This window comes from Mercenaria mercenaria, chromosome 7, assembly GCF_021730395.1.
Source record: "Mercenaria mercenaria strain notata chromosome 7, MADL_Memer_1, whole genome shotgun sequence".
Lineage (NCBI taxonomy): Eukaryota > Metazoa > Mollusca > Bivalvia > Venerida > Veneridae > Mercenaria > Mercenaria mercenaria.
Genome location: NC_069367.1, coordinates 25,378,744 through 25,405,696, shown reverse-complemented (window position 1 = coordinate 25,405,696; position 26,953 = coordinate 25,378,744). Strand labels below are relative to the sequence as shown.

The 26,953-nt window shown below is 34.3% G+C and overlaps 1 protein-coding gene across 1 annotated transcript; it reads left to right on the top strand.

Moving 5' to 3' along the window:
* Positions 1–280: 280 nt before the first annotated feature.
* Positions 281–24,422, top strand: LOC123554674 (von Willebrand factor D and EGF domain-containing protein-like). Its single transcript, XM_053547838.1, has 19 exons — positions 281–416; positions 5,207–5,434; positions 7,807–7,968; positions 9,150–9,176; positions 9,636–9,922; positions 10,267–10,353; positions 11,603–11,980; positions 12,374–12,459; positions 12,995–13,058; positions 15,529–15,729; positions 16,136–16,338; positions 16,679–16,994; positions 17,307–17,450; positions 18,183–18,456; positions 19,169–19,359; positions 19,738–20,004; positions 21,198–21,306; positions 21,806–21,971; positions 22,575–24,422. The coding sequence occupies exons 1-19, from the start codon at positions 353–355 to the stop codon at positions 22,690–22,692; spliced, it is 3,372 nt and encodes a 1,123-aa protein (XP_053403813.1). The 5' UTR covers positions 281–352; the 3' UTR covers positions 22,693–24,422.
* The last annotated feature ends 2,531 nt before the right edge of the window (positions 24,423–26,953 follow it).

Sequence of the window (26,953 nt, the reverse complement as noted above, 5' to 3'; positions counted from 1 at the left end):
AGAGGAAATAGAAATGCAGACCTGTTTTCAATTAAAGAAACTCAATAACAACATAATATGTCGGTTATATAAAAGTAGATAACGTGATACCCTTTCCCCTTGTTTGGTGTGACATCTGTTAACGGTAATTAAGAAGGTACTTTTCAGATTTTCCTGACCAACAGCTACATGATATGTACTGTTCTCATTTCAGAACATCAGGGGTTACTATATTTTTAATGATAACAACACAGTCATAATCTCTATATTCTTTTGAAAAAAGAATGTTATCATCCTACATGATATCTACGTTTTTTATATAAGACGGAATGTGTTATAACTTTAATATCATTTTAACGTTTGTATACCTGATATGGTCAATACGGACATTATGTGTAAATCAATTTTTGTTCTGCTTGCAACATGTCTTACATTTGGTAAGTTAATATTTACATCAAATTAATTTAGTATATACTACATAAACTCTGATGATAATTGTACACGGTCTGAAATTATGTTCTAAAATTTCTAGAATAATGCATGACTGGGAAAACTTGTCAGCAAACTAACACGTCATAATGTGGAAATTGACGTCAGGTAGTTGTTATTGCATTACTATACAACCTTGTACAAGCCCTGGAAGGTAGTCTGTAGAAGATAATATTACTTCCCGATATTTACTATATCTACTGTTTCGTTTAATGTTAAAAAAAATTAATGGTGGCAAGTAAATAGATAAATACAATTATCTAAAACAAATTTGCTTTGCTTTGTTAATATATTTACAATAAAAGATTAATCATTGACGGTAATAAGTATCATGACAAAAAGCTTAGTCACCTAGCGAGTGAAAAATATGTTTTGGTTGGAAGTTATATATCTTTATTTTTTCATTTCCTTGCAACTGCTTGTAAATTGCGGACTAGTAATATTATAATATAATACTAGCAATTGCTTGTAAATCGCGGACTAGTAATATTATAATATAATACTAGCAATTGCTTGTAAGTCGCGGAATCAAACAATAATATTACATAGCAGAGTCTATTTTACGCCAGGCCAGATAGAAACACGGACAATGGAAGCGGTCTCTCAAAAACGAAACCCGACGGGAGTATATGCTTTGACATTATCGTTGAATGATAAAAAACAACAAATCTGCCTTTAGATTTATTGTTTAATATGATTTTTTCTTTCGAAATATGTATGTTTTTAATATATTAGTAAGGCTGCAATTTGCAAACATGCCTATGGTAAAAGATAAAGTTTTGTTCTGGTTATTCATGAAAGAAGTGGCTGAAGAAGTCAAGAAGCTACTGGTTGTGTTTGTCTCCTTGTAACGGGTCAAAATGTAGGATAGAACGCAATTTACACCACCAAGTGGTATAAAGGACAAGGAAAGAGAAAGTGACATTCTGCAACAAATTCAAAATGGCCGACGTTATTAAATTGTACATATCTACACATAGGTGTCAGGAACTGAACATATAAATCAGTTATTATAATTAGTCTGCATACAATTTTTCTAAACACTTAATTCAATCTACAGTTTTAGTACATATTAATCTATGTAATTGATCGAGTGTAAGTAAAGGAAAGGTCAGAAAGCTTTCGAATCGTGGCATTGGCTTCTGTCAATAAAACAGACACTGTCGATGTCCTTGTACTGCATTATCGCGACAATAACAATTATCTGAAAGAGAATGTTGTAAAGCTACATATTAAGTTAAAAACAGAGTCTTATTGGGACTAACTGCATCCTGCTGCAAACCAGAAAGTTGCACAAGTTCTCATTGCGCAGTTTGTTTACCACTGGAGAAGTAAGTAATAATGTACCCCAAACTGATTTGTCATTGTCATTGATCAGATACGAATGAATTATCACACGAGGGCGCAGCCCGGGTGATATAATGATATGCATCTGAATTACAAACAATGCTTTTATTCAAGAGCAAATCACTAAATGAGATATTTTTTTCGATTCTAGCACAATATCCAGGATTTTAAAGTTTTCATTTAATATTTGCCTGTTTTCAGTTGGTTTCTTTTCCAGCGCGCCGGTATGCCGTTTGCCGCTATGACGTAATAATCATGACATCAGAAAAAATGAATTGTTGTATACATTTGTAATAACACAGTTTTCAGCCTTTTTCATATAAAACGTATAGGAAAATGAATCGAGTCGTCGTGTTAGAATAAGTAATAATTGTGACGTACAAAAATTAATCGTTGCATAAAACACACGATTTTAGTCTTCCTTTTGTAATAGGGAAACAAATGTTACTGATTACAATTTAAATGATTCATCTGTTGCAAAAGCTATCGTTCAATTTGTGACATGTTGAAATATAGATACACCTACAAAACAAATAACTACACTGACATCCAACATTTTTCAAGATATTATTGATAACCTTTGTGACAGTTGTGTATGCACATGATACAAATATTTAGTAATTATCTAGTCATGATTATGACAATTTTAAAAAAAAACAAAGATAAATGTTTGTTTACGTTCTTGACACTGATTATTTGGTATATCTTAGTGATGCAGAATTTTATAACTGTTACTCATTTTATTTTATTTTCAAGTATTAGAAACAAACGGCATTTACCCTAAACTGATGTAAAACATGCACCATTTTAGCATTTATTAAAATGGTTAAATACTGAAAACCAGTCTGTGTAGTTTAGCAACATTTCAGTATATCACAAAGCACGTTATTCAAGTGTATAAATTCCAGTTGTACCAACTGATGCAAAACATACAGACTGAAACTTTAAACATTTACTGATAATTCTAATATGATTAGCAATGCTTGAATCATCACAATGATATTATATTGACGCTATGTCGACGTCATATTTAGCACCATGTATGCGTCGAGTAACAGCGCTTTCATATTTGATAAAATATTTTCCTTAAAAACATGTTTAACACGAAATGTCACACAGCCCAACTGTCTTGATTAATTTACACACACAATGAGTTGGTCATTCACTGTGCAGAATAATTCGCCATCATTTGCGCCCAAATAGAAACTATTCCTCAAGACGTATCACCATTTCCGTCCTGGCGTGTGTTAACAAAGGAGCGTGACGCCCGGCTATTTGGCGCCATGCATGCGCGAAGAAACAGTTCTACCATAATTGATCTAAATTTTACAATAACAGACGTATGAAAATCGAAATAATTTATAGCAAAACCGCGTTTGAACACTATTTATACACTCTGGCTGTTATACCTTGTAAGAAATAATTGCACTCGGGCTGCGCCTCCGTTCGAATTATTACGCCTAGCGTATAACCGCCCATCGTGTATGAATGGTGCTAAAACACGGTTTTGCCACAATACATTATTTTTATTAAATTTATATCTATAAATATGCACGAGTTCTGCAGCGGAATATAACAAATGCATATTTTTCAATATAGGTAAAACTATTTTATTACATACATAATTATGTATGAATTTAATTATCTTCAGCAGCAGCATTATTATTATCAATATTTCTTTATCTATATTTTTATTTTTCATAATTTTATGATGATAAATATCTAAAGGATAAATAATTGTTCTTTAGCCTCAGTAAACTTGAAAATATCGTAGTTAATGAGTTTTCAATGTGACGGCACGTATGAAAAATAAATGTATTCTTGCTCATTGTTTCCACATATTTGGTGGCAGGGGAGCGGTTTCGTAGTTTTGGCCCCTGTCGATTTTCTGTATAAACAGGACAGGGTAAATATAAAGGCATATCTATCTTACTGGTTATTTATCATTATTAATTCTTTAATATATCTGGGGAATGTGGAACGGTTAATGATTCTACATGGCGGGTGTTTTAAAATTCCTAGCTCCGTACTTCCGGTTGAGGCTAAAACATAAATATTAGAACAAAAAGTCGGCCAGACGCGCGGCTGTCATCCATCCACTTTTTTTCAAGTGAAAATTAGGGAAATAAAGTGGTGGTAGGCAGACACATTCCACACCACCCTGGTATGCATCTATGTTCGAACTATAGATATATGCTAAGAAATTGGATTTAAAAATAGAAGTGAATGAATGGCAGAGTTCAAAGTGAGGCCCGGTTAGGCTATTTTTGGTCTATAAAATTTGGATGCTTTGGCCGATTTTCACTACATCTGGCGTGGAAAACGACAGGTTCATAGGACCGGAGAGGAGTCTTTATGTAGTCTATAGTATCTGCAATGGTCCATAGTAGTTTCAAAGAAAAATAAGCAAAAACGAGATTTCTATGGATATTTCAACACTGGTACCCACACGTCAATGTGGAATTCGCAAATTTGCACTCCCCTGCCACCTTAATGATACTCATTTATAACTATTAACTGCATCCTATCTGAAACGGCGGTATCTTCTTTCTTTTTCGACTTATTCCTCTCAAAAGTAGGCATATCTCAAAACTTTAGTCTAAATGCTATAACCCTACAAGATCAAACACAACCCACTTGTAATAAAACGCGAGAGTCACAGAAAGTAGATCAGACAGGTTGCGATCTAGAGTTTCACGTTTGGCCAACACTACGCCAACAGTTTTAATTTCGTTAACGTCACCTAGGTTATCGTTTAGTTTGTATATATCATTTAACATTATCACGGCTATTACAGATATCCGATATCCGTTACCGGCTTTAACTTATCTATGTTTGATTGACCATTTACACTACATTGAGTACCTGTGTATACGTAGTGTAGAGATAGTACCTAAAATTTTAAGTTATGGGAAACAATCAAAATATTAACTTTCATTGCTTTTTATAACATTTAAGACGGAGTATAATACTTTAAATCTTGATCTAATCATTTTGAAGCATGCTGTTGAAGATTTTCTGAAACTTCGCATTTCATTTCCATCTAGCCGCACTTGCAGATAGTCTTATCAATTCATTAATAAATATTTAACCCCCATCATAACTGGAGTTATGCAGAAAGAACCTATGTTAATGTGAAAAAATTATCTAATGCATACGTATTGTTTAACATCCGAAATATAAAAACAAGAAAAACAAGAATACAGTTGCTTCTTTGTCCCTTTTAAATTGTGTCAAACAGGTGTATAGGTAAATTCAAGGCAGGATTATATTTTGTGTCATTGATTGATCTCTAGAACTAAATTTAGTTGTGGTGATTTTCACACCTGTAGGATCAGTTGCATGCATAAGGATATTGTGATTCATTCCATAGAAAAACTGTTTATTTCAGGATCATTTGTTATAAGCGCAGAAACGGTCCTAAATACAAATGGTGATCCATGCGAATCAGCTCAAATTCTTCACTTTTTGAAAGAACGGGTTGTTGGATATAATCTGTCTATTGGTGAGCCGCCAATTTGTGATCATTACTTTTACCCCGGCTGGTACCAAATGTATGATTTCGTCATAGCATCAACAGAGAACGGTTGCGGAACTTATTATAATTGGTATAGAAAGGGTGAGTATAAATATATTTTCAATATCTGATTCAGCTGTGTCAAACAATACTGTTTGTACACAAATACACATAATTATGATTTATTTCATGTTTTCCTACGTTTCTATGTTGTCGCAGTAATCATTTTCAACAATTAAAATTTGACTCAATATATCTTTATGTCAGTATTTTCTTAAGGTATTAAGCCCCTAATAGTAATGTTTAAAACATGGTATTTGCTTGGTATATTCTTACAGCTGACCGTGCTTCGCACTTTGTTGCAAATTTTTGAAAACTTTTACCGTGCCGTTTTTTTTTATAAATTTTGTGTTATTTATGGTATTTCCTCAAGCTCAAGTAGAGACAAATTTCAAAGTGGCGACCTTTATCCAAAACGTTCGCAGAGAATTCATTATACCATTATTTTTTATGAAAGAATTATCAAACTATTGGTAAACAATAATAAAACTAAAAAATAAAAGTGTCAGTATCATTTTTTTCTAGGGTGCCTCAAGTAAACGGATTTGATAAGACAGAATTCTATCTCCAACACTGAAAAATTAAGGTCGAATCCTGCGGGACTGTTTTGAATTTTGCTCACTTCATTCAAAAATAACTGTGGGGCAGAAGTAAAAAGAATGCAGGCAAAATAGAGAACTTTTATCGCACGTAACTCAGTATTTTTAAAGATGTCTAACTTTACCCCTTCTATTTCAGAGGTAAATTCACTTTGAACAGCAAGAAATCGCTTATCAAATGAATATTTTCCACTTCTGTACAAAAAATCAATAACAAGTCTTGAAAGAAGTAAAAACTTGCTAGAAAAAAAGAAAAATAAGGAAAAAAAATTTTTGGTCATAGTGGGGCTTGAACCTACACCCCCCTGAAAATAGCAGTCAAAGTAGGTTTATGGTAGAAACTGAATACTGTTCAAAAAGGAGATACTCTATTATGGGCCTAATACCTTAATGCAATATAAAGTATGGTTAAATTCCTAATATTCCGAATCTTATCGTCATCTCGCGCATCATTAACAAAGAGAAGACAATGGCCCTAACGGAACACCATACTCTTCAAGTATTTAACATGTAAATAAAACTGAATCACACTGACAACTTTCACAATCATTAATTAGTACAGCGCATTCAGAAAATAATAATAAATTATTATAATTGAAATGCGTTTTCTAAATTTTGTAAAACTAAATGACACGTACATGTTTTCATGTTAACGAAAACTTTGATGACCTTTTATGCTTTACTTCGGTACGTGTCTTATGAAAATCTTTATGAAATAAAGAATAAGATATTCAGAACTATTTGCAGACACTATAAGTACTCTAAACACGGATCGATTTGAGACGCTACTTTATATTTTAGACAGCTATTTACTTAATGTTGTATCGATATTTAGAGATGTAACAAAAACGGCGTTTAAATCTTATTTCAAAATATTTTTATCCCCCGATGAAAATTGGAGGGATATAGTTTTGGCGTTGTCCGTCCGTCCGTCCGGAGCCATACCTAGGAAATGGTTGGGAATATTTATATAAAACTTCATATACGTGTTCACCACAATGAGTTTTTGTGGCCCGCCAAGTTTCTGTCAGATTGCTCTAGTAACACCAGAGTTATGGCCCTTAGAAATTTCTAGTGTTAACTATATAGGGTACTATAAATATGGCAATTTCTGCATCATAACTTTTGATATATTTGACCTAGAACTATGAAACTTGAACAGACTTTAGATCACCATAATGTGGTTGTGTACACACAATTTCGTTCAGACTTATTTTGTAAATTAAGAGTTATTGCCCTTTAATTGTATAAAAATCCACATATTTGTACATAACAAACTTACCATTTGGTAGAATTTCATTAAATTTCTTTCATTCTTTTCCATGAACATTTATTGTAAACATGTGAACTTGTGTACCCACACCTGGTTACCCCCTTACCTTGATCATACCCCCCCCCCCCTCCCCCCCCTTCCCCCCTCCCCCCACCACCAAAAAAAAAAAAAGTGGGGTTTTTTTTCATGCCATATTTTAGATTTTTTTCAAACCTTCCATGAATATTTATCAACATGAAAGTTGTACCATTCACCCACCTCGCATTTGAATTAACTGCATTTAATTTTAAAAGCTAAGCTTAATACAGTAAGCATATCCCATTCAAAATAAATTCTTTAGTCAGGATCAAAGTATCATACATTTGTTATGTACTCTTTAATTAAATATTTGTTTCCTGTTAAATTGTTTTTGACTAATGAAATTATTTGCTTCTTATTAACATCCTTAACTTTTATGCTGGATATAATTTTTTGCCATTCCTCACCACAAACCCTTTAGGCGGGGAATACCAATTCATCGAATGTGCTTGTTTTCAATGTAGGTGAGCTTCCTACAAATGAAGAAATAGAAAACGTAACGTACTGCTTGAATGCTGGGAACGGAGACTGCAGTTTGACTGTAGAGGGACAGGTGAAGAAATGTTCGGACAAGTACGTGTTTAACCTTCCAGCTGTGAATGGGTGTCCACAAGCTTACTGTATAGGTACATATAATTCCGTCATTTTGATATGGTTTTATACTGAATGGATTACACCGCATGAAGTAATTATGATATAAGACAAACTACATACAATTAAATCCGATGGTTTAGATGGTATAGGACCAACACTACTTAAACTCTGCAGCAGTAATTTAACACCTGTTGTTGTTCATATATTAATTAGTAGATATATTTCCTGACACTGAATTCCAGTTGACAAAGAAAGACAAAAAGCTGTTCCATGCAATTTCAGTCTCATCCAGATTTCAGTGTTATGAGACATATCTCTTAACAGGTACATCTATATTTTAAAGACACTTATATTGTTCCAATTTCTCATGCCAAACTGTGATAACACATTTAATAGACCTTTGGATAAAAAGTAAAAGTTTAGAAAAATATAAAATAAACTATAAAAAGTCCGCATTATATGTCTGCGTTTGACGTCTGTGATATTAATAAACGATATATATGGACCGTTCCATTAGAAAACCTGTATTAGCGACAAGAAATCAAAATTGAGATAACAAAATATTCATAAAAACATTCTTTTACCTGAAAATTAGTAATTATCTTCTCTTTTTCAAGAGTTACAATTATTTTAAATAAGTCACGTAGGGCATTTTTAGACGTGACGTTATATATTATATTAAATAGGGAAATCAGAACGACATAGCTTTATTACTTGGTTTAAGTCTTGAATCCTTCTTGGTTTCATTATGTATATAGTGTAATTCTTTTGTAAGCAGAACTAGTTTCAGTCTATAGAGACTATAATTTAACACTATCCTCATTAACCATAGCCACCTTGCATCAAAACACCTTGAAACCTTTTGTGTTGACTGCATGGTAATTAGTTAGGTTAGACGCCCAAACCGAGAGGCAGTCGGACATATGAATGATATATATCTGCCTCTGTGATGATACTTTGGTTCCCACCTGATATAAAAACAGAATTCCCAAAGTTATTGCAGAATTTGGTTAAACGGTTAGAGAAATATATCTTTGCACAATTAAATTTGCCACAACTTGAAAGTTCAGCGTTGAAGATTAAATAATATTTACGAAATGCCTATTTTTTTTACGATACAGCCAGAGTTAGTTCTGTACACATTTTTTCCTGTTGCTTTTAATGCTACATTCAACAATGTGTTAAATTACTATTCTTTGATTTTTCATTCCAGAATCATTAAATGGAACAAACGTGGGCAGTAAGTGTTCCAAATGTACACTGTTGTATAAACATCAGATTTTTCAAGAGGTTTGAATATCAGATAACAGGACATATACGTACACAATATATAACTTTTTCCTTTTCTGATTTAAATGCTTTACATGATTCTTTAATAGTTTGATTTTCAGTAAGAAACAAACATATACGTCGTACATTCGAAACCTTGGTAAAAAAAACTAAATGACACTTATACGTCATCAGTATAACACAAGGAAATGGTTCATATCTTTATTTCAGACTGAAACTCAGTAATCTTTTCCGTACTTGTTTGTTTGTAAATGCATTGCTACATTGGATATTCAAGAAACTAGGAAATATTCAAAATATTAGAGCTTTTATTTTTACTCGTATGATATTATAGGCTATAGATTAAATGCCCTAAATTGCGGTACAAATAATATTCAATTTATAATGTTTTTGTTGTTTTATGTTTTAGACAACGATAAAGCTGATATATCTAGTGTACAACCTACCGTAGAAGCAGAAGTAGTACGGATGGGTGATGGCCACAATGAACTCCATTTCTATTGCGATTTTTCACCGCCAAATGACACTGATTATTTTTATACTGTGGCATGGGGGATAACAACCGGCTTCTCGTGGACCGATTCACTTCTAGAGACGCAACCAACTAAATATTTGGAGAAAGACTCATTCAATAGTAACCATGCACTCACTGAAACAACATTGAGAGTGAAAAAATATGGCCGACTAGGCATAACGGTATTCTACATTTTAAGATGCACATGATGACAAATATATAAAATAGAAAGTGGAAACTCCACATGTCACACAACACGAAATAAATGAAAATATTTTATCCCATTTGATTTAGCCTGTTCATGGACGGTAGTAGAAATGCATGCTACCGTCCTAAATTATTCTTTATTCCATATTCTGTAACATATATTGTTGTTAAATTTATTTTAAACTGAAATGTTTTTAAGATGGGCATAGATAAAAACCAGTTTCAGAATGTCTAGGTGAATCTGCAAAACTATGAAAACATGACACCGATAGGTTTCAATCGAAATGTTAATTTGTTAAAATCTCTATATCCAATTTAGATTGCTTGTATAATCAACGCAATGACGGGACCAACTACACAATCACATCCGTCTCAAGCCAGTTCTCCTAAATTCTGCGGAATAGAGGTAAACAAAATATTTGCAAATGGGTTGTTTTAGTACTGATTTCACATAGTAAAAGAGTCTGTACTTATTTCAAAAATATTTCCATTTGTTACCTAGGAATGAAATTATTATTGTTTATTTATGTAAAAAAACACCATCACGTATCTATACTGATTCAGTACCAAACTCCGACGCAGTGATCTCCCTTGCAGCAAGGGAGATTACTGCGTAGGAGTTTGATTCATTACAGCATGTTAATATGTGCGGGAAGTGGAACAGACGGGGTCGTCTTATATCCGTTTATTTTATATGTTTCCTAAAATATGTATTAGATTGATACGTTCTCTGCGTAACATCTTATGGGATACATATTTCTCAAACAACCGACTAACATACCAAAGACCTGACTAAACATTTATCATGTCTTACTAATATACTTCCTCACCAAAGCTACCGTTATCATCAGCTGCGTAATAGTTTTAAGTTTTACTGTTTGAATTCAGTTTCGAAATTGAATTTAATAGTACTTTAGAGATCTTCTGAATCAGATTCAATGTATATCAAAACTTGACTTAGAGGCTTTACGGTGTGTCATTATAAAGATTCTATCAAGTAGATAAGGTCATTTCGAACCAATTGCACCTCAATCACTTACATTCGAATCCAACTTAGTGTTATAGAATTCATTCATATGAGAAAGCTATCATCTAGCACCCAGAAGGTCAGTTTTTCCACTAATGACCACAGCAGCGTTTAAATATTCTCAGGATGGGCAAATGGGGATTTTCGCTGCATTTTAAGCCATAAGGTCATGACATAATTATTTGCTTGTATGCCTCAAACTCCTAAAAATTGAAGGCATTTACAAAAATATAACATAATCGCCGTTATGAAGAAATACTTAGTAATAAGTTAGGACAGTATGTTGGAAATCTAAATAAGTTTCTGACTTGCTAAGTTCACACATACCCTTTTTTATTGTATAAGAATATCTTCTTTTGATTTCTCCACTACGGGAATTATGTGGTACTCTATAGATCCGATGGACGAAAGCGAAGAGTGTCCACTGAAATATTTTCTTTCGGCAATAAAAGACCAAATTTACCACTAATGTATTGAGTTGCATTAACCTAATGTACCCTGTATTTATACACAAAACCCCATACAACGCCAAGAGACACTTGTATAATAAACCCAAAAAAATAATTTTGATGTTGTTAAAAACGCAAAATCACTTGATGAATTATTGATGTATCGCCTTCCATTTCAGATCGTCGACAAAGAAGAAATAAGATTAAACGACACAAATTCTGAAAATGTGTTTTTGAGACTTACCGTTCCTTTCGGTTGTCATGCGTCTGAGACACGTGGATGTTCATTAGATGTTATCTTGTACATACCCCAAAATAACGAAGATAATTGTAAACCTACTAGTTTATCTCAAAGAGAAACAGTTGAAAGAGCTAAGAACCGCTGCGGTGTTCGAATAAACAACAACGAGATAAACGTATTAAAGAACATCAGTGTTTCAGGACTCTCGGGTCAAAACAGGGAAAACGTAATGTGGCCTTTTACTCTCGTTCTGGCTACTCAAGAGTATTTTCCAGCCCATCCAATTTTTCAAAATTATTTTCTCGATCCAGTAAAGGTATGTATTAAATTTTGAGTTAGATTATATGGATAGAAGACAATTATATAGGTCAAGAGTGAAATCTGTATTATACATTCATATATTTGAAACAAAAAATATCAATTCAATGTTACATAGTGTATAAAAATGTTTCATTTAATACGTGAGTGATATCAATATGAAAAAGAATACCGATTTAAATGTGAGCATGATATGAAGAGAGAATTAAATCTCTTGTACGCAATATCACACTTATATAATCATATGACGAGAGTCCAATAAAATGTATAAGGTATTGTAAGGTTTTTATAACCGAAACATTTTCCACGGATTTGTGAATCTTTTTCAGGTATCGTATGTTTCTTTGTAATAACATAAACATATCTCCACAAATCTATGATTCTATTTCAGGTCGATGTAGCATCAAACATGACCCGTTTGACGGGAAAGGTGTGTTATTCCCACAATGATCCCCACATGCAATCTTTCGATCAGAAGTATGTCTAAAACTTCTATTTAGTTTAGTTAATACTGTACTACATGTAATAATAATTTTAGCTTGATTTTAATGAAAGACTCAATCTTATCATTTCCAACCACTCTCGAGTCCGCTTGCCGGAAAAAAAACAAGTACTGGTGTCGTATGCAAAGGCTTGGTCATGACACAGGTAAGGCTCGAACCCACGACACCCAGCTTGAGTGGCCGACACCTTAAGCACTAGACCGCCGCTTCCCCTTTTTTGTCGTTTTACCGTTGCGTGCAAAATAAATATTTCCTAGTTCTACTTGTCAAATGCAATTACTGTTTGCCTGCTTTTCTTCAAAACTTCAAATGAAAGCTGCTTTGAACTGCAAACAAGACTTATGAACAGACTCAATCAAACCGAGTCTGAAATTTTCACTGTTTGCATTGTTCTCGGTGCTTCCGATGGATCTACTTTTCAGATTATACTTATCATGTAGCACAGGATGATGGGTCTTTTATTCAAATATTATTGAAGTAAACTTTATTATATAACTTTTTTTTATTAGAACGTATGAAAACCAAAACGAAGGTGTGTTTTTACTTTATCGTAACACGGAGCACAACGTTCAAGTAAGAAGTTTTAAAGTGTATATTTCAATTATAAATTATTGCTAAAATTGCATGTAGATTAATTCAAGTGTTGAGAAGCAAAAAGTCAGGCATGTCCAGCATGTCCAATTATCCATAAGAGAAAAAATGAATGGCTTCTATGAAAATATTGCCTTCCCTAGTGAACGGACAAGCAAATAAATAAACTTCAGTATGTTATACTTAGTATATCAAATGCTTAGACAAGAGTTATATATAGAATCCGTGATCCACGGATGTGATTATTAGTCCCTTACTGGTTGAAACCAGTTTCGGGGACTATAGGAATGCGCTTCTTCGTCCGTCCGTCATTCTGTTGTCATTCCGTCAGTCCACAATTTCGTGTCCGGTCCATAACTTTGTCATTCATTAAGGGATTTTAATATTACTTGGCACAAATATTCCCCATGATGAGACGACGTGTCATGCGCAAAACCCGGACCCATAGCTTAAAGATCAAGGTCACAATTGAAGGTCTTTTTTCCTGTCCCGTCCATAACTCTCCCATCCACAAAGGGATTTTAATATCACTTGGCATAAATTTTCCTCTTAATAAGACAATGTGTCATGCACAACTTTCAGAACCCTAGCTCAAAGGTCAAGGTCACACTTAGCAATCAAATGTTAACATGCATGAACAGGGTCTGTTTCGTGTCCGGTCCATAACTATGTCATTCATTAAAGGATTTTAATATCACTTGGCACAAATGTTCCTCATGATGAGACAATGTGTCTTGCGGAAATCCTGGACCCCTTGCTTAAAGGACAAGGTCACAATTGGGGGTCAAATGTCAACAGGGCTTTTTTCCTGCCCGGTCCATAACTCTGCCATCCATGAAGGGATTTTGATATTATTTGGCACAAATGTTTCCCAAGATGAAACAACATGTCATGCACAAAACCCGGAGCCCTAGCTCAAAGGTCAAGGTCACGATTGGAGGTCAAAGGTCAATTGGGTTTTTTCCTGTCCGGTCCAGATCTCTGTCATCCATCAAGGGATTACAATATTACTTGGCATAAATGTTCCCATTGATGAGACGACGTGTCATGCATAAACCTAGAACCCTAGCTTAAAGGTCAAGGTCACACTTTGAGATCAAAGGTCAATAGGATTTTTTCCTGTCCAGTCTATAACTTTGTCATGCAAAACAGGATTTGAATATCAGTTGGCACAAATATTCCCCTGGATGAGACAACATGTCTTGCGCAAAACCCTGGCCCTGGGTCTAAGGTCAAGGTCATACATAGAGGTCAAAGATCAAATTCAAGAATGACTTTTTCCGGAGCATTTCTTCTTCATGCATGGAGAGATTTTGATGTAACTTGGCACAAATGTTCACCACCATGAGGCACCACACTTGTTTTTAGAATTACGTCCCTTTGTTGTTACTATAAATAGATTATATTGTAACTTTTTATTACTGGCAATAGGGAAAAAACGAGACCACTATTCTTTGGTAGAACATGCATGTATCATCCGATTTTATGTGTATTTTGACCTATCTCTACCTCTATCCCCTATCTCTAAGAGTTCCTTGTCGACTTACATTATATAGAATTTTTTTAAGAATTAATTTCCCTTTGTTGTTAATATAATAACTTACATGATATCTTTTTTATACTTGGCCAAAAAAAATCCATATGAAAACAACTGTAGGTTTTTATATATGCAAATTTTAATCCAAGTGCTTTGTTATAACATATTGTATATATAGTACAATAGTGCATACATCATTGACAGATATCAGTTCATTATGTTATACTGCAGTAGAGAAAATTACGTGACTTCCAGTAGGGGACTTTGTATTGCATGGCAATACTTCGTTCACTTGTTGTCTCTGTAACCCAATCTTATCAAATTTGGGGACAAAAGTGTACAAAAGTATGTCTGGAAGCCTGACATGGATTCCGTTCATTACTAAGTAAATACATTTGTGTAAATATTTATCTTCAACTTGTAAAGGTTCCTCCGTGGCCGAGTTGTTAAGGTCGCTGATTTCGAATCACTTGCCCCTCACAGATGTGGGTTCGAGCCTCACTCGGGGCGTTGAATTCTACATGTGAGGAAGTCATCTAGCTGGCTTATGGAAGATCGGTGGTTCTACCCTGGGGCCCGCTCGTGATGAAATAATGCATGGAGGGGCACCTGGGGTCTTCCTCCACCATCAATGCTGGAAAGACCTATCATTGTGTCGGTGCGACGTTAAACCCAACAAAAAATCAACTTGTAAAACTATAACTCTGTTTTGCTGCCAGTCGATTTTAAAGTCGAACATTAAACCATTTTGTGTGGTAGGTTGCTCAGCTTCCGAGTGCTGCTAATTAACTAAAGCTTACAAAATGTGCATTATGTTCCTTCTTGAATCCGTACTACACTGAAATGAAATACACCATGAGATTTATTCAATAATTAACTGCTTGTTTGCATGTTTGATTGATTGATTGATTTTAGGTTCAAATGAAAACTAGTCGGTGTCATAAGGACAATGACAAAATTTGGTGTAATTGTGGTGTTGCTGTGAATGCTGGTCGAGATGTATTTATTCTGAGCAGTTGTGAAAATGGCGAAATATTGTCTCCAAAATTTCGATGCCAGGATGCAATACTAGCTAGAAGTGTTAAGGTCGATACGTCGTCTGGAAGAAGGTTTCAAGTAGGTATAGTACGTTAGTTATGTACAGAGTAAGTGCCTTTACAGTGTACTATGTAAGTAAGAGTAAGTAAAGGTGTAGTACACTATGTATAGAGTAAGTGAATGTACAGTGCACTATGCACAGAGTAAGTACAAACACAGCGCACTATATACAGAGTAAGTACAAACACAGCGAACTATTACAAAGTAAGTACAAACACAGCGCACTATGTACAGTATACTTAAGGCTTTCTCATTTTCATATATATAACTCCTTTTAAAGAACCCCTAATTTGTACATATGTAAGCTCAACAAAGGGGAGAATATGAAATGGTGGGGAAAAAACACAAAAGGTGTAAATTTAACACATTTCATTTCATGCAAACCAATGAAAGTATGCACTCAATCTGTTGTTATATTTTTCAGGTTTACCTTCCCACCGGTACAGAAGTACGTATTTCGGTTCAAGAAAACGCTTTTTTCAAACCCTTTATAAACATTGATATCACGCCTAGCCTAGAAGATTGGGAAAACACGATTGGTCTATGTGGAAACTTTAATGGCGATGATACAGACGATAGAAATAAACGAGCCAACTCAACTGAACAAGATACAAATCTAAGTTGGATGTAATACTTTGTACATTATTAAAACTTATGACCTGGCTCATTCTCGACATAATATAGTTTTCCTGAGAACAATCAATACGTCACAGTAATTTTTTCTTACTTGGTCACACAAGTGTAAAATTAAAAAGCAAAGTTATGTAAAATAAAACATATTCCTCGGAAATTCTTTTTAATGGCGTTATAATTTCTATTATTCAGCTACTACTACTGCTTATTATAATCATTTGCTTCAAAGTTTACATTAATAGCTTTTAACACTATCGTTATTTTGATTATATATTTAAGAAATGAATTGAACTTCAGAGCATTGGAACACGTCACTTTAAAATTTCTTTAATAGCGTACCACCGAAGGAAAACTTGTTTGATTCCAAAAACGATGCAAGACTGGTAAAATGGTCGGCAGAGAAATGGTTCTGTCAGTGTGAAGCAAAATTGCAAGGTTCTAGTCCAGAAAATGCTGTCAGATGTACAGCAGATACGGCAAAGAAATGTAGAGAAGATACATATGAGACATCATATAAAGATCGTTGTTCTATCGCGAGGAAAAAGAGGAATGCGCATGGCAGATATGTGGACAGAGGACTTGATCTACACCATTCTACTAAAACTAGCTTTGTTTCAAAATATGATGAGGGCATTGAAACTTCGAATGCGGTAATATATGTTGAATGTTTAGAAGATGAAACCAAAAAACATTATTAACAACTTTGTAAGACAGTAGTTATAAAGGATATTACATGAGTGTCTTTTCTTATTTGATTACCTAAAGTTGAATATAATAATAGTATGCGAGGTTGTTTCGAGTTTATGATTTTTATTATATATTATACATAATAAGTGTTTATACCCTAATATTTATTGTTTAGTTTTTAAGTTATAGTCTTCCATAGTTAAAATGCAATTTCTGTTTAATGTTTTAGCAGATTATTCTTGTAAAACTTTATTGTATGTGCTTTTCCGTTGCAGATAACAAAAAGATCTGAATACGACCATGTCACTGCAAGAACTGACTGTGTCAGAATGCTAAATACTACAGCCTTCCAGATGTGTTCTGAAGTTCCAAAATTTGATACAGACGGGTTTATTAATGACTGCGCTCTTGATGCAATGGTCAGTCCAATCGCTATAGTGTCTTGTTCCTGTCAGATTATGGTTTTTACGTCTTATCAAACGCGTAACACGTTTACGATCAATGCTAAACGGTATAAATGTCAACGTGCTAAAACGACTCACGAAAATATGTGCATTTATGGCGATTTTGCGTTTAGCTTTTTGACGAGGTCCAACACTTCTTGATATATTTCCCTATATATTCTTTATGAAATGGACAATGCCACACATGGCTAGACAAATTTCTGGATATAGATCTTTCCCTTGGTATGAGGAATCATTCTAAAATTGACATAAAATGAAGAGAAAGAGTAGGGAACGTGTATATTCTAAGAAACTTTGCCTGTCGCATTTGCTGCAAAATCGCAACAAAAAAAACATTGCTGTTACCTGATATTTCTACTCATACTAAAACAGACTTTTCTTTGTCTAAATACAGACTTCTTTCACATTTTACTACAGGAAAATATCAAAATAAATCCATAATACAATTTCAACAAAAATCTCAAAGGCAATCTTTTTGCTGTTACGCTTCCCCGCCCGCGTGTAAATGCCTCTTGAAACAATAGCATATACACCCATAACACCTCGGCGATATATGACCATTTTGTGTCGATTCGCCGTAAAACCCAACTCACTCACTCCCCGTAACATACTGCAAGAAATGATTTCAAAAACATGTGTATACCTGATTCAGAAACTGCTTACACAATGATGCATTTGCAATTGTAGGCAACACAGTCTATGGAGTGGTCATCATCACATCTTGATGCTTTGAAAGACATTTGTGTTTTCGAGGTTAATGTTAACCAACCCCTTACGGTGGAAGATCTTGCTTCGTTCGAACCTACAGATAACAGTTCATCATCCATAAACATCACGACTGACATTATGAGCATTACCAAACAACTGTCTCCAGACTCTGTGTTCAATGCTGAATTTTTGAATGAACTAAAGAATGTGTCGTGCTTAAACGACTGCAGCAGACATGGAGAGTGTAACGAGGGTAATTATAATGTCCGCTTCTAATTAAATGGGGCTTACATCTAAAATTGTTATGATGTTTGTACCCTCGAATTCATTCATTTGAGGAAGCCATCAGACAGTCTTGCTGAAAGTTGCTGACCGTCCGTGTCTTACATAATATCAGAAAGTGCGCAAAGGGTATTCATTCATCAGTAAAGGAAAAAGGGCGAAACATAAACAATAAACAAGTATGTGTAGAACCAAAAATACGACAAAAACTTATAAACTTTCATCCGCTGTCGGGAAAGATAGATAAAAATTGGACTTTTATTGAACGCCTCTCTACTTTCGTGTTCCGGCCAATTACGAAGATTGGCCGAAGCTGGTGGACGTTCGCTCTAATTTACGTACGATAGTATATGACTGATTATTGTGCTAATGTGTTTGTTCAATATGTATATATCAAATAGCCGTTGACATCGATCAACCTGTCCCCGAAAGCTTTCGACTGGATGTTCAAATTTTTATGTATGGGTGCCATCCAGCTGACCTGAGGATGGCCGATGTTTCTATCCCGGTTTTAGAGCGTGCATAAGCTAGCATTTGAAGCGGGGCATTGGGGTTTCTTTTAACGTTAAAGCCGGAATGTAAATTATTTTAACACCTTACGAAAAATTACGTTTAACTATGTCATTTTAAGAATTTGTATTGTTATTTTAAGTGGGCTCTTTTACATTTTGTATTACATATAGGTTCTTGCCAATGTGAAGTTGGCTTTATCGGCGCAGACTGTTCTATTGATAGTTCGAAACCACCGATCATGAGAGGTATACCAGACAACGGAGAGTGTGATCTACAGTACAGGGAATGTGCGAAAACATCTGTATTTGGGAGAAATTTCGTATCACTTCCCAATTTGACATGTCTTTTAATCCCGTTTGAGGTAAGGATATAACATATGTCATTTTAGTTTAACGTGTTACTTCAACTTTCAAACAAATCATGAGACTTGTATTCTACTAGCAATGCATAAACTTAACAAAGATAATTTATCATTTTTTTATTGTTTTCAATGCAATTTGCTATATCTTGATACATGGCTATGTGGTTTGTTAGCCTTTATGTTTGTCATATCGCATTAAATATTCCAGTTTGACAAATTTGTTTTCATTTGAAAGTGTCTTTAGTTTCTGCTACAATGTACATAATGTTACCGATATTGTATTAGCTTAAGTGTGTCATGGTATAGGTGCGATGTGTTGATTTCATTGATTGCATATATTGCGTTCATCTTTGCGATTCATTCTATCTGTAACTTCAGGTAACCGCAGGTATGAAAATAATGGAGGGTGATCCATTTATAAGAAAAGCTAAGCTAGAGACATTTATTGAAGTGTCATGTCCTTTGTCTATACCTCCTTTGAAAAGGTCAATTAAAGAAGAACCACAGGGTTTCATTGCTAGGGGATTTAGGATTTCTGTCAGCAACGATGGACGAGAATACAGTGAGAATGATGCAATTGTCATTTTTGATTCGAAATGTGTAAATTGTTCAAAAGTCGGCGGCAAAATTTATTGCAAGAAGAAGGTAATGACTTTATCATATTTTCATTATTCTTTTCAGTATGTTTGAACAATTGCGGTCATTTGTTCTCTCGGAATTCCTGAAAAACATCTATATTTTGACATAATTATACTGTTTTTATTCTTGGTAATTTTGAAATAATGTGTATTTTCATCAGCGGATTTTCCGAAGCAGTTTGAAAGACCCGATACTTGCATATACATTTACTATTATTGAAGATGTCTTCCTAAATAATAAAACAAATGAAGTTCAATGCGAACGTTATGCATATGTAAAAGAAATGAAGGTGAATTAAACTAAGGCAGTATTGCTTAAAGTGTGCAGACCGTATATGATTAAAGCTAAACGGCCGTAGCATTATTGATTTATGGACCAAAGAAGTTATTGTGGGGCTTTGAAGGACTCGCTTTTTTATGGTCTGGTTGGGAAAATGCACAGAGACTTTTTTGTTGTGTACGAGTTATGTACATACCGTTACTACATGTGCGGTCGGTCATATGTACAGCTCATTAAGCTCGATCGTGTTTGGCCTTACTGCTTGAGTTAAGGAAAGGCAAAGCAGTGTTAAAAAGACCAGGGCCATGGTCTGTGTGCTGTATAAGTAAACAGTGCATTTTTGTATTTACTTACTGGATTTGTCTGCAATACGCTTCACAGAATTTCGTCTGTGTGATCTGCGAACTTTATTAACTATTTAATATTATTGTTACGAAGTATATTTACAGCTTGGCTCCTCCGACCAAGTGCATAAAGTTGAATATTTGTTTTGAGGTCATCAAAAAACAAAACAAAAATCCTTTTTGACTGACCTTGATGCCATATTAACATTTGTTTTGTTTTTATGACAAGATATCGTTGTATTGTATCACTATACGCGGGAATAATTCTATCTAGATATTTATCTTCTGTCGATGTGATGTTATCGTTCTTAAAACATGGTCGTGGTGTAAAAATTACATATTTCAGAATACCACAGGGATATGATGATAAGTTAACACAGATGTATAACGCTCCATATGCATATGTTTGTGTGCAGAGCATTAACAACATTCTAACCCTGGTTAAAACTATTTTCTACGCCGAAATATAAAAATTTGGTTCTCATTACTGTGATACTGGTCAAGCTATGGTTCTCATTACTGTGATATTGGCCAAGCTGTGACTCTCTGTAACACATTGTTCTTATATTATTTAAGTCTGGGTATTGCATCGAGAGTGGACAGTGCTACGAGTATCAGGACATGTTTGGCTGTTACTTGTGTCTAGGAGCAACAAATAATTCATTGGATTGGACCCCGGGTCCAGGTAATTTATGTCTTTTTGCTTGGGTTTCATACAGATCCTAATAATCTGTGATCTTAAGCTAATTTAATTGGGTAATAAAGTATCTAAAGCGCTGTTTATTTCTTGTGCAAACTGGCTATTGCAACAAAAACACAAACGTAAAAAATGAGGACGACAAAAGAAGTTACGAGTATGTTATGTTAACATATAAGCTTTCAGTCATTCATTCAAGCAACAAATAATGTTTGTAATCAATGTCTATTTTGTAGGAAAAAAATACATAGCCATATTAAACAACATGTGACATTTTCCATAAAATAGATTTCTCACTTCTTGGATTGACCCGTCTTGTGTTCCTTACAGTATACCAACACAAAGTTTTAATTAGAACAGTATCTTGAAAATATATCTTAAACAGTTCATAATTATATTCGATTACAATTTTTTTTTTTTTTGCTGAAACGTTTTAATGTGGGGTCTGCGCAGTTTCTTTATGTCCACTTCAATGATCTTTATTCAGATTGTTCCGGAGGTATTGCAACACTGGAAACAACTGATGCTCCAACACCAGAAACACAGTCTGTGGCGCCACCTGCGCAATCAAAATCGTGGATAATCGCAGCCGCAGTCACCCCAGTTGCCTGTCTAATTATACTCGTTTCTCTGATCTACTGGGTATATAGAAGGTGAGATGTATATCTGATGACTCTCTTATTATACTTCACTTACAATCCCTCCAGATCTGACCGTAGGTCAAACTGCTGTAAACTTCGATCAAGTTGTTAAAATGTCATCTGCATTCTAACATAGGGTAGCGCTAAACGTTCAGTTACTATTTCATTAATTCAAAACTTTTCTAAAACTTTTACAAAGTAAATTATTTGCAGTGACAGTCTATCTTTAAACATCAAAGACATTTTGTTAACAACATAATTCATAAGTAGTAAGGCTTACCCTGTCGGAATATTAAGTCAGTTACAGTTTATGGGTCCTACACTGGTTCCTTTAGTATGGTATACGGCCTTTAAAAAACGGAATGACACACAATTAAACGTAAAATGCATCATATTTCTTTATAAAGTAGAATATGCTTCTTTTTTATTTCAATTTCCAGCTATTGTAATGTGTATTTTACAGTTTATACTTATCATGCCATTTGTTGCAATGGACTTTATTGAAAATACTACTTTCTTATGCAAGCAGTTATGTCTGTGTTATATCAAGTAAAGTTGTAATGCATAATAATTATTTCGTTTGTTAGTATCAGTATCTGATATTTCTTTTTTCAGGAAAAAGACAAGAAGGAAGGTTGCTGTTACATACTCGGAACGGCATAAACAACGTAACACAGAGCTTGCAGCCTCGGTTTCGAATAAAACATTGCAGATGGAGCAAATAAAAAACTGAACATATTTTGCGTGCTTTTCACTTTTGCAGACTTTGCTGATTTGAAATCACTACAATATTTTTTTTTAATTATAAAAAAGGAGAAAATGACAAATGATTCAATGATATTTCAAATGTAACATTTACAATATTCTAGTATGAATTCTGACAATTTCAATAAATTTAGATATGTTTAATGACAAACCCGAATAACCATGATAATACTTTGATGCTAAAAATTGAACAATATATTACTGGAATTCTGACTAGTTCTAGAAACTCTAAAGGTTGACTTCAGGAAAATGTTGGCCCATCCATTATATATTTGGTTACCTCCGATCAAATGCTTATTGTTGTTTCATATCTTATAAGTTACGTTTCCTAACCAAACTTCACAAAATGTTGTTATTGTCTGCGTACAATAGGACTTCATATCAGTGACTATTCTCAACAAGGAATTTCTTGCAGTCAAGTCTTCCACGAGAATTATGACCTCGTATTTCATGAGAGCTACAGTGTTTTCAAGTAGTTCCAGTTTTAGAGAGGACTGTGATGCCGATGGCCTACATGAATTACAAAGACGACGTTAACAGAAGTATAGGGAGACACGGAAACACTCCTTGTGTAGTCTAAGCCGATGTAGACATAGCGTGTCGCTAACTATAAATCTTTTTATGTCACTCGATAAGAACTTTGACAACGAAGGAACAAAGTGGGACAATTTTATTGAAGCGTCGTGTTTTTACTTCATGACATGCGTTTTTGTGAACACTGATTTGTATCTAGTTTTTGGTTGCGGGTTTATCTCGCTACAAAAGTTAAAGTGTATTTCTGACAATCATAGCATCTTTATTTGATTCCAAATCACATCCAAAGGATGTTAATGTGCTACACAAAATAGTCCCATTCATGAACAATGCGGATGAGTTATCAATGAACAAGCAGTTCTTATTCAACCTGTATCCACTCGCACTGACCATTTAGATTATATTAGATCTATCAATGATAAGGTATTCCAGCCCATGGTTACATCACAAGCTGGGTCAGGCAGAGTTCATCTTAGATATGAGGCACATTGAATTTGCATTTGTTTCTCATTCATGTATATTTATAGACTGGCATTTAAACAGAAAATAAATCTACCAAAAACCCGCAACCATCAGACATTTCAAGGCTTTGATTGTTTATTTTGGACTTCTTTCTCTTTATTGCAGTTCGTCTTTGTTACGAACCTGGCGTAACTAAGAAAATGGCAGCAACAAACTTAAAAAGATAAAATTTATTCAAAGACGTTTTACAAAATTCAATATTAAAGTTGATACTTTGAAAGCAGACGCGCACACTTTATTCTTGTATTTTGGCTGAACACCTTTAATTCAAATGTTAGTCTATAAAGGTCTGTAAGTATGATATAAATAAAGAGTTTTAATCGTTCTTCCTTTCCACATGCTCTTTCTTGAAAAACTCGTGTTTTCTTTTACTCTTCTGCGTTTCTGTTTGTATGAGCAGCTTTCTATTGAAATCAGCATGCTCCCATTCAGGCAAATGAATTTCAGATAAAATGACTGCGTAAGAATTTTAAGTACGAAAAGAGCCACTAAAAGCTGCAATGAAAAGATTAGATTTAGATTGCAGTTAAAGAAACGTAACTGTTTTCCTTTACATAAAATATACCGGCCTTTTTCTTTTATTTTCATACTAGAAACAAGATTCACAGAGTTAATTTAGACAGGTATATTCAAAGTTGTCCAAATTCAGAAAACAAAATGTACTTAAATACTTCTTCCCAGTGTCCAAAGACATAAAGATTTTGATTAGTAAAGGAGACAATATGTACCAAAAGAATTAAAAAGCACGAAGGTTAAAATCAGTTCAACAGGTAATTCAAAACAATAAAACATATATGTGTTACATTCTGAATAAAAGAAGTCATATGAGGCATACAAAGAAAACATCATGGATATTCAACACACAAATGACACTAACTACCAAATTTAACACCAAAAACTAGAATGTGTCTGTAGGACACAGGGTGTGCTCCCCACAGGTAAATTTGTCACAAATAAGGGGAAATCATTCAAATGTTTGCAATCTTTATGGGGTATAGCCTTAAAAAAATTATGAAATGGATTCATTATTCTATACCACATACTTTTTGAGCTATGAGCATCACAAACAAAAAATCCACTATTTTGGCTATTTCAAGGGCCATAACTCTGTAATAAACGCTCAAATTCTCAAGAAGAATGCCAAGTGTGCAAGGTCACATTATGATAAAGACTCGAGCAAGGTTTCATGAACTTACATTAAATACTTTTTGAGTGAGGCACATAATTAGGTGAAAATGTGCATTTTTTTACTATTTCAGGGGCTATAACTCTAAAAATAGGGGGCGGACCCAGATGAAAAATAAGAGGTGCGCAAGACCATATCATGATAAAGAGTCATGCAAGGTTTCATCAATTTATATCAAATACTTTTTGAGCTAGGCGTGTCACAAGGTGAAAATGTGCATTTTTAACTATTTCAGGGGCCATAACTCTAGAAATAGGGGGCGGACCCAGATGAAAAATAAGAGGTGTGCAAGTTCATATCATGATTAAGACTCATGTAAGGTTTCATGAATCTATATCAAATACTTTTTGAGCTAGGCGTGTCACAAGGTGAAAATGTGCATTTTTGACTATTTCAGGGGCCATAACTCTAAAATTAGAGGCGGAGTCAGACGAAAAATAGAAGGTGCGCAAGTTCATATCATTATAAAGACTAATGCAAGGTTTCATTAATTTATATCAAATACTTTTTGAGCTAGGCGCGTCACGAACTTCGGACGGACGCACGGACGGATGCACGGACAAGAGCAAATCTATATGCCCCCACCACTCATGGGGGCACAAAAACAAACTACTCTAAATTAACTATGCCAGATAAGACAGTCTGCTTTCACTATAAAAGCAAACAAGCTGTTCTTTATACTCAGACATTTTTGAAAAGTAAACATCTAAAATAAAAACAAATTCAGTCTGTTTTCTCAGGTGATTCCCCTCTATTACTTTCTCAGCTACTAGGAACTGCTCGAATGAGCCTAAAATAGCCAGTGATGTCAAACATAGAAACAGACTCCAAATGTACCCTGAAAGTACTCCAAAATAAGCTGAAGGCCAAGATAAGTGTAGGTTACTAACCGAGTAGGAGGTGTTCATGAATTGAAAATACCCGCGCTCGTGCGAATCGTGACACCGAGAGCGCGTAGCGCTCGAGGTGTTACCGCACGAGGCGGGTATTTTCAATTCATGAACACCGATCTAAGAGGTAAGTAACTGACTTATACAACGTCATTTTAATGTGTTAGTTTTTTTTTTCATTAATTTATTTCTAAGTCTTTCCTTCTCCCAGTCAGAATAAAAAAAATGATTGTGGGAATTACTTTAACTTCAGCAGGTAAATTGAAATACGTAAAATGATATTAAAATAGTTCATGAAAATTCTGCTAACTCCCGTATGTAAATGCATTTTTGTTAGCCGATTATTTGTTGGGATATTTTTTCTTTTTGTTTCATTTTACAGAAAAATAAACAACGCACTAGTATGGTCTGTGTAACATCAATATTTCACTTTCTGAAGTTCACATTCTCATGAACTGATATTTAACAATTATGTTTCCGAAAATGGTATCGTCTGTTTATCTGTTTGACTGAATGAAATGTCCGCAATTTGTTTCATTGTTATCTTTTAATGCACAACTTCACACTTCGGTTGCATGTTTATAAAACATTTTTCATAATAAACTTAGTTTCGGGCTCTGCATTTACGGTTTCGACATGGTCATGGTTGTCATCATCATCGTCATCATCATCATCATCATCATCATCATCAACATCTAACAATATTAATAATTGTTATGATTATTGTCTTCTTCTACTCCTTCCTGTTAAGTACTGAGCTGTGAATGTATCCTGTACATGAAAACATGACGATCGTAATTCAAAGGTCAAAATATAGGCCTACAATATTTAAAAAAAATAAGTATACATTTGTAAATGCTACTTGACGCAGGTATTGTCTATTGTCCGTAAGTATTGACCTGGCACTCATTCCTCGCCAGTTTTTTTCAGGGGTTCCATTATTTTACGAAGTATTTGTATCCTAAAATAACCAGAATAAATAACAAATGGTACGGTGGCATAGTCATAGTGGTAGCTGTCTGACTGCCACGCACGATCCAATGAGTTCAGAATCGCCTCAGACCATTTTTTTTTGTAAATTCAATGTAATGTTATCG

Bases quoted from the DNA above. Each gene is read 5' to 3' on its own strand.
- LOC123554674 (XM_053547838.1), top strand. From the start codon at position 353: ATGGTCAATACGGACATTATGTGTAAATCAATTTTTGTTCTGCTTGCA. The intron at 17,451-18,182 runs GTCAGTCCAATC...TTGCAATTGTAG, and splicing joins ACTGCGCTCTTGATGCAATG to GCAACACAGTCTATGGAGTG. The intron at 18,457-19,168 runs GTAATTATAATG...TATTACATATAG, and splicing joins ACATGGAGAGTGTAACGAGG to GTTCTTGCCAATGTGAAGTT.